The following is a 10,912-nucleotide window of genomic DNA, read 5'->3' as shown; positions in this document are numbered from 1 at the left end:
TATTACTGATTTATAGACTTCATTGACCTCATGACTATGCAATGTGATGTGCCTACTTGTTTAACATAAATTACAGTAATCTACTTATGCTATGAAACAGCCAGTGTTTTTCCAGGAGATGATTTAGCTTTATTTTAAAAGTCTAAACCCCCACTGAAAGTAATAGTTGTTTAATGCTGTGGCGCACATATTGCTTACATTGGGACCGGTCTAACTAGGGAGTACCGATATGGCAGCCGGTGGCTTCAATACTACCAACAGGCTATCAGCAATCCAGTGAATACATGATTAGTGGGAGGCACTAGTGTTCCATTTGTTATTCATTTATTGCACCACTAAATGTGGGTAAATTTTAAACTCTGTCCCTTTAACAATAAATAAAAATGAACGCTCAGTCTCCACACAAACAGGTACATTTTTACAGATTTATTAAGAGAAAGAATCTTATATTTTTTAAACAAAAAAACAAAACAGCAAAAGAATCAAGCCATGATGCATCATGAAACACAGGATTGATCAGATGGGAATTGGTAGAAGAAAGTGACGAGAAGTACAAAAAACTAACATCAAGATTGTGGCTCTTGCTGAAATAAAATAATGAAAAATCTTAATTGAAACACATTTTTAAAATGCTGATGTGAAGACTTAGATTTTATAAAATATGACATCAATACCAACCTGATTTTAGTTCAAATAGACAAGCCTGCAGACATGTGTGTTTACTTTTGTGAGGCTGAAGGAGGGATGGGCTTCAGAGTAACCCACTTCTGGCACGGCTACATGAATCATAAACACTGAGAACTGCAAGTGGTGGCCTCTTCGCACTAAAGCAACTAATGAGCAGGAAAAACACGTCTTAAATTACACACAGACCAAACCTCTGGCTCTCCTCCTTGCGGTTATGTGTATAAGCAGTCCTTACAGCTACACAAGCCTCTGAAGAAATAGAGAAGCAGCATAAAGCAGATGCAAAGATCCAGACAAATGAAAATGTGAGTAAATAACTAGGTTGTTGGAAATTAGATGTAAACTGTGCAGGACAAGGGAGGAAAGATTTTCCACTAGGGCGATACAGTTGTTTAACTGATTTTCATTCATTATAGCAAACCCACATGGTTCTTATTGGTGCCTTAGGGTTGTTCTCTGGAGGAAAATACAAGCTCTTGTAACATAAAACAAACCCCTAAAACATATAAAAGAGTTCCAGTTCTTTTTTCTGTCTGTATATAATTTTGCAGACAGTTTATGTGTCTCCTCGGCCCTTCCTCAGTGTTCCTGTTTGCTCGATCACTGTGCTCAGCTGCAGGTAAAGCCTCTGCACATCTCTCGCTATGGAAACTAGAGAGCTTTTTATCATATCCAGGTTCAGCTGTGAAGATGCTTCTTGTTCCTCCTGCTCCGTTAGGGAGGTCCAGCCTAAACCTCCAGGTCTCTGGGTTGGTTGGTGTCTGTTTCTGCTGTTTTCTGACACTGCCTCCTCAAGACGATTCAGTCGAGCGCTGTCCTCATGTTGGCTGTTTAGGATCATCTGCAATGTGGCATTTATCCTCCTCTCCATCTCTGCTCTTCCTTGGTGGAGCTCTGCCAAGCTGTGCTGAAGCCTGAGAGTCTCCAGGTCTGTCTGTCCCCTGCATGCTGACACCTGCCTGGGTGCAGTCTGCTGTGAAGCCCCCCTGAGGAGCTTGTCCATCTGGCTCCTCAGAGAGACCATTCCTCCACAGCACTGCTCCATTGAGTCCAACAGCATGTTCTGTCTCATGTGGAAATCCTCCAGAGCGATGAAAAGCTTGTCCCAGTGGGAGAAATCTGTACGACATGGTTTGGTAGGGGACTGTTCTATAGAGGAAAGAAAATATGAAGCTTCAATTAATGTTAATATACTAAAGATGAATTAGAACACGTGGTTTATAGGACTTAAGGTTAATTAAAAAGGAGGGCTTAAAGCATTGTGAGGATCTTTTTCAATGAACTATTAGTGCACAAGGGAATCTCTCTGAAAAGGGTAACTGTTTTTTTTTTCTTCAGTGGTAAAGTCAACAAACGCCTTACAGTCACCTTATTTGTCAAACAGAGATTTTTTTTTATTTACCGGTAATCTTGATGGAAAGTAAGTCACCCTAGCCTTAAATAGACTGAGCATTAATGAACAATTGCTATTGTGAAAATTACATGCTGCAACTAAACTAACAGAGCTGCCTGAAAAAGGATAAGCGCAAAGAAGAACCAACATTTCACATAACTCTGAACTCATTGTTCCACCAGTGAAACATAGAGGTGGTAGAATCATGCTATGGGGATTCTTTTTTTCTAAGCTGGTGCATATTGGTTGGTCAGAGTTGAATCATATAGATGAAATTAAATGGGGAATGACTTTGGAAGAAAACTTGTTGAAGATGATAACAAGGTTGAAGACTGTGTTGGTTGTTAAACTTTAAGCAAAACAATGAACCTAACGTTGAGCCAGAGCACAGTGAAAAAATAGTAGTTTAAGTATTACTCAGATTTCTTTATACTATTTAAATGTTTAAATGAATTTCGGGGAAAGAGTACGTTTTACTCAGATTTCCTTATACTATTTAAATGTTTAATAGCAGTATGTACATAAACCTAAAAATACTACATAAACTTTACTGGTAGTGTTTTGAAAGACATGCTTGGTGCATACGCACTGTAGCTCGCAGCAGGACTGATTTTGCTCTGAGTAAAGATGTATTCAGGATCATACACAGAGCAAGAGGTAGTTCCAGTGACAGTCATTTTAGCAGGGTGCAACAGTACTGCAAAAGCCTGCTCGTTGCTCATGGGACTGATATATGCCCTGAACTTGGTATACCCTTCCTTTGGTATACCCTTCCTTTCACCCAATCAAGCCAACAACTTTGGGCTACACCTTGGAAGTCTTCCAAAAACTTTTCCTGGAGTTGGATGGATTTAAACTATCCTCAAAAGTAAACACCCTGACATTAAAGTTGTTTGTCTCTGTGTTGCCCTGTGATAGACTGGCAACCTGTGCAGTGTGTACCACGCCTCTCGCCTGTAGACAGCTGGAGATAGGAATAGGGTTGTCAAAAGTATCGATACTCAAAAAAGTATCGATACTGAAATGTTGTATCCGGATACAATACTCGTTTTTAAAAGTATCGGGACAGTGCTTCCACCAGTGGCACCTAAACAGTCATTCATCTAAATTGCAGAATAGAGGACAATGCACTTTCTGAACACTGTGTGATTGAATATTTCTGTAAACTTTTCAGTTTCAGACTTTATTTTTGTAACAGGTGCAGCTCCTGAGAATTATTTTAGTTTCTTAAACGGTTTGGCTAGTGTCATTGTTATGTGTGCAAAGCATAGCCAAGGAAGGAACACTTAATTTTAATTTTATATGTTTTTTATCAAGCTTGCTTAATATTGTGCACAGCATACAACCTCAAAATATTATTCTTATTGTTTATTGTATTTATTTATTGTATTTTATTTATTAATGATAATATTTCTGTAAAATTTTGGAGTCTTTGTTTTTATTCTTGTGGTATCGAAAATGGTATCGAGTATCGAATATTTTCCTTAGTATCAGTAGGCTGATGAAGGTTCTCAGTCATCCAGGTCATAGTCATTCCGTAAAAATTCAAAAAATATCCACTGGACTTGGTTTTCAAGATTTGAAGACGTTTCGCCACCTCTCCAGGAAGCTTTCTCAGGAAGCTCTCCAGGAAGCTTTCTCACACATTTGACATTTGACATTTCACATTTGAATTGAGAAAGCTTCCTGGAGAGGTGGCGAAACGTCTTCAAATCTTGAAAACCAAGTCCAGTGGATATTTTTTGAATTTTTACGGAATGACTTAGTATCAGTATCGAGTTGAAAAGTTTAGTATCGTGACAACCCTAGATAGGAACCAGCACTCCTTGCGACCCCACCTGGGATTAAACCTGACAGAAGGACTGACAGATGGATGGATAATTCCAGTTAGACTGTCAAATTTCTGGCTGGCTCATGAAATAATACAAGAGGGTATTTACTTCTTTGTTAAACTATTTAACATGAAAAATAAACTGTTTAATGTTTATTAAATGTATAGGCTATTGGTTCAATTTATTTGGTAAAGTTTATTAAAAGAAAAGTAGCAATGATTATCTAATATTAGTAAGTAATGTAACATAATGCAACAAAGTAAATTAATATGAAGCACAAAATAAATACTACTTAATTACTTCATAAAAGCAAGTACTACAGTGATATAAGATGTACTTAAAATTTTTAGTAAAATGCGTATGCAAAACAAGGACACTAAATAAATAAATCTAGCTTACAACTTGGATGTGATTAAGTAAATGTTACTATATATATATAGATATATATATATATATATATATATATCTATATATATATATATCTATATATATATATATATATATATACATATATATATATACATATATATATATTTTTTTTTTTTTCAAAATCAAAAGAAAGAAGCCAGCTTCCTATTATAACTAACTATGACTATAGCTCTTTAATATTACTCGTAAATCCAAGTTTAGTAATTTGAGGTTTATCATTTTACCAGGAGAAAGTTAGAATAATATCTTTGCTGGTAAGGTTGTACCTACAGCAAAAATAAGAAAATATAGGTACCATAATTTACAGGTTGTTTAAATATGTTTTTTTATTTGTAAACATTATAACTAAGCAATCTTTCCCTAGCTCTTTCATTAGCCTCGCCTTATTGATCCTGAATTCTCCTTCGAGATGCTCAGCTGGTAAGCATCATTGGTTGCCAGCCATTAAAACAGATTACAGAAAAAATAAGCAAATGGACTAATTAACAAAACTCACCCTGCTGGTCCAGAGAGATCTCATTGCCATAGTCGTCTGCAAAGCCGTCATCAAAGTCATTTTCATTTGCATGCAAAGATGAAATAGCAGCTGCAAGCACACACAACACAGCCCAGCTCCTAAACACATGCATGATATAGCTTTGATTTCTGTTTTATATTTATAATCTTTTGAATATATAATTTGAGTAGATTCACTCCAGCCGCTCTCTTTCTCAGCAAGACCAGTCTTTTTGTGTTAAGCTCTGTTTAATGAGCCAACCTTTGCAGTGACTGACTTATAAACTCTACAAGAGGGAAAAAGGAGGCAGAACACTGAGGAGGGTGTGTGTAGAGTAAGGGCTGCGTAATGCCTCCATGGAGGTACTGTTAAAAGTCACACTGACAAGGACATAAAGCCATTATGGAGGTGGGGCAAATAGGTAACCAGGGAAAAACTGAACCAAATGTAGAGGAGAAAGGCAAAGGAAATGTTTTAAACTTTTTCAACTTAACAAAATTATGTATGGATTTCAAAGAAAAATATTCATACCCCTGCATGATTTAGATTAACTATATTTTTTTATTTCACCAACTCATTTCTTCTGACAAGAAATAATAAGTTTTGGGAGTGTAATAATAAATAATAAATCCTTAAGCATAAACTCCTACCTAAATCTAATAGAAAATCTTTAGCTGATGATGGTGATGGAAACATCAAACATTTGGACCTCATCACATTATGATCAGCATTGACAGAAAGTAGAGCTCTTCTGATTGCGAATTATTCATCTTCATGTCAACTTTAAGAAAATCTAAATAAACAGACCCCTGCTCCCCCCCATCTCAAATAACTATTTGTTTGTACCATTACTTTATCTTTTTTTTTGACAGATACCCATGTAACCTCCAATCAGAAACAAGCTTACGTCATCAGATGAATATAATTCTTCATCCAAACCATCAGGAGTATGACAGCATTTGGCTTTGCTGTATTTAAAACTGTCTGGGTTGGTTTTAGTTTGTCTCTAAAATTCAGTAAAACTGTCATTTTAGAGGCACGGCTTTTTTTCATACATTTCTAACTGAAAACCTTGCCAATGGCTAAATAAATCTAAAGCTATAAATTATTTGACTTGCTGACAGTTATGTGTGTAAATGCTTTTAATTTCTGCCTAATTCTTAAGATTTTGTTGTTTTTCCCATTAAACAATTACGTTCCTTGTCATAGTTAAAAGGAGAGCTCAATTCTATCATGTTCTCTGGTCCTATTACCTTAATTGGCATATCTTTTAATAGATTTACATCAATATAAATTGTTAATTTACATCCATACCAATACTTTTTTCTTCTTTTATCTGGCTGGATATCTAGCTAAAATTGGCTGGATTTTCTGTTGAGCCTGGAAATATTTTCTAGCAAAATATGTGTTTTCTTGTTTAAACCATTTGCCCCTCTGGGACCACATCATATTTTTTAACCAGATTCAAATAACATTATTTTAACATAATGTTGGCCTCTTTATGTAGGGACCAGAAGAGAATATTTAAGTTCGGGGATATTCAGGAGTGATGACTTTGGCCTTTTCTGTACTAATATTGATGCTCTAGAGTAGAGGTCACAGATTAGCGGACCGCGGTCCGGATCCAGACCCAACCTGATTAAAACATTTATAAATTACTGCATGTTGTCCGATGGCAGTGTCTGCTTGTCCTGTTTGTATGGTAAAGCCCTCCAGAGCACCCGGGACCAGGCTGCACGTGATACAAATGAGCCAATGAGCTGCTGTCAGTCTGGGTTGCTGCTGCTAGCTACTTTTAGACACAGCAGACAAACCTGTGGCAAGCCGGGGGATGGGAAAGAAGGAGAAGACGATGAGAAAAAAAAAAGCAGAGCGTGGACTGCTGGAAGAACTGCGGTGAACTGGTGACAGAAAAGTGTGCTCAAAGATGACCCTGCACATGTTGAGTATGTTTGGCTCAACCTGCTGCTGTGAAGCAGGATTCTCCACCATGAACAGAATCAAAAATAAATATTGATCTATGCTCAAAATGAGCACCTTGATATGTGCTTGACAATGGCTTTGTCTCCATTCAAATCCAGGTTTAAAGCCTTGCAAGGCAGCCTAAAGCCCACTGTGAAGTTTAAGCCATAAAAAAAGAAAGAAAAAAAAACTTTCAGTTCAGGTGCTATAAAAGATATGAATAAGGAAATTGTCTATATACCAAACTGAACAATTGTTCTTCTCTACTTCAAAAAACACGATTTTAAAATAAAAAAAATTCTAATTTTTTTTATGTTTTTTTATTTACCCTGAAGGAAGTAGAAAAAACCCATTTTGTCCAGGAACTCCATGGGGTTCTTTGTTGGGACGTATTGTTTTCTCTCTAATGTCAGATTAGATAGGAACAAGAGCCGGATCAATTCATACAGTGTTGAACATAAAGCAGCAGTAGCATCGAAGCTTGAGCAATATCCAAGCCACACACACTTTTCAATTGATTTAATTTTTTTATTTCATGAAAATATCTTTTTCTTGTCCATTTTATTTTTCATAATTTCTTTGAATAAATCACTTGCTCCAAAAATAGAATCTTGCTGCTCTCTGTCGTCATGGTTATCTCAGGTTTTTAAAAACTTTGTTTCACTAACTTTGAATAAAAAATTGTCGCTAAGCTACGTGTTAAAACTTTATTTTTGGCTTCCTTTATGTTCAGCTTAGTTGACCAAAAGAATGGTCAGCTGTCCTTGATCTTGTCATCACAGGGCTGTGGTTCAGCAGGTGCTTGGTTTTTTAGCTGCAGAAGCAGAATGAGAAGCGGAAACGTGCTGATCATTTCTTTCTGCAGGCTTGTAATGCTGCACATGTCAGCATGTGTGTCCGATCGTCATAGTCTAGATGGCTGGGTATACCTGTCGCAGAGGGAGGAACCTGGGAAAATGCTGGCAGATTTATATGAGGAAGAGCGAGAACCTGCAGGAAGCAGCAAAGAAAGAGGAGAGAGGAAGAAAAGGTACAAAAGGTCAAGCACAATGTGACCAAAATTTTTCAACCAGCACATGCATTGTCCAGGATTCTTTATAAAATATATATACATATAGCTCCCTTCACTACGATAGCCATATATAAAATAAATTACATTTAATTACTTTTAGAGGACACCTTATCAGTAAAAAGCATCTAGATGTAAGTAAATAAATTTTAGTTTGCTATAGAATGTTTGTGAACTATCAGGGCCATCAGGAACAGAGCAACAATTTATCAAGCTTTGAGCAAAGCAGAGATCTAAGGATACCTCTGAAAAGTAAAAGATATGCTTGTTCTTATAGGTGGGAACTCTGCCTTTATACAGGAAGGCATAAAGGAAAGCTTTTGTTCACAGAGATCTATAAAAGGTCTTATTTACAGTGTTATGTAAGCTATGTAGGGGAAACAGCACGTGGACAAAGGTGTTATGGTCAGATGAGACCAAACATTCATCAATCATGTAAAGAACATTACCCTGAAGATATAAGCAGGGAACAGGGAAACATGGGTAGCAGCATTGAATTGTTGGTACTATTTTCTTCAGACGAAACAGCAAATCAGATTATAGGAAGTTGTATGGAGTAAATACTGCAGAATAAAGAAAGAAAATCTGTCAGAGGTAGGGAAAGCCTTGGGATTCCTAATCCAGCTTAAAAAAAGCCCTACACCAGGGGTCCCAACCTTTTTAAGGCCAAGAGCTACTTCATGGCTACCAATACTGACCTCTGATCTGAAGGGATCAGCATTCATCTAAACTGCATACATACTAAACATATTTTCATTGGGAGGGAGGGATAGAAGGATGGAGGGAGGGAATGAAGAAAGAAAAGAAGAAAGGATGTAGGGAGGGAAGGAAAGAAGGAAGAAGGGATGTTGGAAGGATGAAAAGATTGAAGGAGGGATGGAGGAAGGAATGAATGGAGGAAAAAAGGAAGGAAGGAATGAATGGAGGAAAAAAGGAAGGAAGGAAGAGAGAATTTGCAGGACTGGAGGAATTAAGGATGGAAGGAAGAAATGGAGGAAGGAATTGAGGAAGAATGGATGGAAGGAAGGAAGGAAGGACAGAGAGAAGGAAGAACTTGAGGAAGGATGGAAGGAAGGAGGGAAACAGGAAGGGATAAGCGTTCACCTTAACTTCATGCATAATAAACATATTTTTATTGTTACGTTTAATTCCTACTTGTCATTATTGCATTGTTATTTTGAAATGTCTATAAATGCTTGAATACTCTCTGTGAATAAAATAATGAAATGCTCTATAAATGATTTAAAAAGAAGAGCAATAGAATAAAATAAAAATTTCAATCTTAGCCCACTGGTAAATTGTGCTGTTTTTAGAAGATGCTGTAGGCATCCCATGAGGCCCCTGAGGGCCCCTTGGAGCCCATGGGAATCACATTGATCACCCCTGTCTTACACAAACACTGGGAACTACAAGGAAATGGTTCAGGTCAAACAGATTAATGTATTAGAATTGTCTAGTCAAAGTCCAGATCGAAATCCATTGGAGAGTCATTGTCTTTAACATGATTTCCACAGATGTTCTGCTTTATTTAATAAAAGGTTAAAAAAGAAAAATATAACACAGCAAGTTAGACCGGGGGATGTGAATCTCTGCATTTTACTGGCAAAAATTATAGGAGAGAAAGTAGGACAGTGGGAGTTGTCAGGCAGAACTCACATTAGCTGTTAGAAGCAAATGTAAAACATCACCAGGACCTCACTGGTGAACGAACCAAATACTAATGTGACAAACAGAGCCAGCACAAGCCAGTTACTATGTGGTATTTTTGGGTGTTTCCCCATTTGTCCAGAGTGTGTAGGATGGGGAGGGACAGAAACAATAAAGATACTGTTAAAACAGTCTACTGATGAAAGGTGGAGTATGTGAGGTCTACATTTATTGAAATGACTCAGCTCTTGACTCAATGATTATGAAGAACAATGACAACTCAAACAAAGCAAAGAGAGACATGGTGGATTGGGACAAACAAATAACATATACCTCTGTATCAGACTGCCACTCTGGCTATCTGAACAAAGACCCTTAACCCCTGATTGCTCCCCGTGCCCCGCACAGTGGCAGCTCACTGCTCCCTAAAGAGGATGGGTTAAATGCAGAGACTTCATTTCTCCATTGTGAGATCAATAAAGTTTAATTAATATATATTCTTTAAATAGTGTGGTCATTTTATTAATTTTCCCTCAAACTGGAATCAATGTTTAAAAAAACAAATTTAATTAAATATATAGTTAATACTTAAGGATAATTGATGCTCTATGCAAAGCTTTATACAAAGATTTTTTCTCCATACAGTCTTGCTTAACTCAGCTCTGCTCTTGACTGTCTAATAAAAAAGATAATCACACCAGTTGTGCTTTTTAAAATATTACACTTATAATTTGCATAAATAACAATGAAATTGGTAGGAAGCAAAAGATAAACATCCAAAGAAGTTTGCACAATGTTAAAAATAGATTTTGTTGAAGATTTTTAGGTTTTAGTACTCAGCTTTTTTTTGACAGAAATTTATAAGCATTTTCATTTTGACTTGACAATATTTTCTCACTTATCCTTCCAGACGTTCTCCAAACCAGATTATGACATTCCTGTTCTAAAGGCCTCTTCAGCTTTCTGTTTTATTCTGTTAAATTCTTGGCTCTAGCAAGGTAGAAAACATATCTTCTCCTCCCAAAACTGGTACATGTTTGGCTCACTCTGACGCTGAAAAATATAACACATACAATGTTTAGCTTTGGCTTTCGGCCAAAGCTTACAGCTATTTGCATAAATTCTTAATTTCTACCGTTTCAAAAAAACCCAGATACATCTGAAGAGAAACAAATCTAAAATGATGCTCATATCACTAAGGGAAGGGAAGGACTTCTGTCTTTCGATTCTACTCCTTACCTTACTCTTTATATACACCATAGGAGAATGCTGGAACTCAAAGAGCCCAATCATTGTTGGAACAGCTTCATTAGTATTGCTCTTGGCGTGTTGAGATCCCCCATGACAAGTTTCTAACCACCATTTCTGATTATTTGCAAAGCTTATCCAGTTTTTGC

At 36.8% G+C, this 10,912-nt stretch overlaps 1 protein-coding gene across 1 annotated transcript; it reads right to left on the bottom strand.

Annotated features, from left to right (window-relative positions):
• Nucleotides 1-406: 406 nt before the first annotated feature.
• On the bottom strand, nt 407-5,159 carry LOC119793432. The gene is made up of 2 exons (XM_038300652.1): nt 4,838-5,159; nt 407-1,836 (listed from the first exon to the last, which is right to left on the bottom strand). Exons 1-2 carry the CDS (start codon nt 4,968-4,970, stop codon nt 1,244-1,246), a joined length of 726 nt encoding a protein of 241 aa, XP_038156580.1. The 5' UTR covers nt 4,971-5,159; the 3' UTR covers nt 407-1,243.
• Nucleotides 5,160-10,912: the final 5,753 nt, after the last annotated feature.

Source organism: Cyprinodon tularosa, unplaced genomic scaffold (genome assembly GCF_016077235.1).
Source record: "Cyprinodon tularosa strain WSP-4 unplaced genomic scaffold, ASM1607723v1 ctg1121, whole genome shotgun sequence".
In the NCBI taxonomy this organism is placed as follows: domain Eukaryota; kingdom Metazoa; phylum Chordata; class Actinopteri; order Cyprinodontiformes; family Cyprinodontidae; genus Cyprinodon; species Cyprinodon tularosa.
Note: the sequence above shows the minus strand (reverse complement) of the source record. Positions and strands in the feature narration are given on the sequence as shown.

Bases quoted from the DNA above. Each gene is read 5' to 3' on its own strand.
- LOC119793432 (XM_038300652.1), bottom strand. From the start codon at position 4,970: ATGCATGTGTTTAGGAGCTGGGCTGTGTTGTGTGTGCTTGCAGCTGCT. The intron at 1,837-4,837 runs GTGAGTTTTGTT...TTTCCTCTATAG, and splicing joins GATCTCTCTGGACCAGCAGG to AACAGTCCCCTACCAAACCA.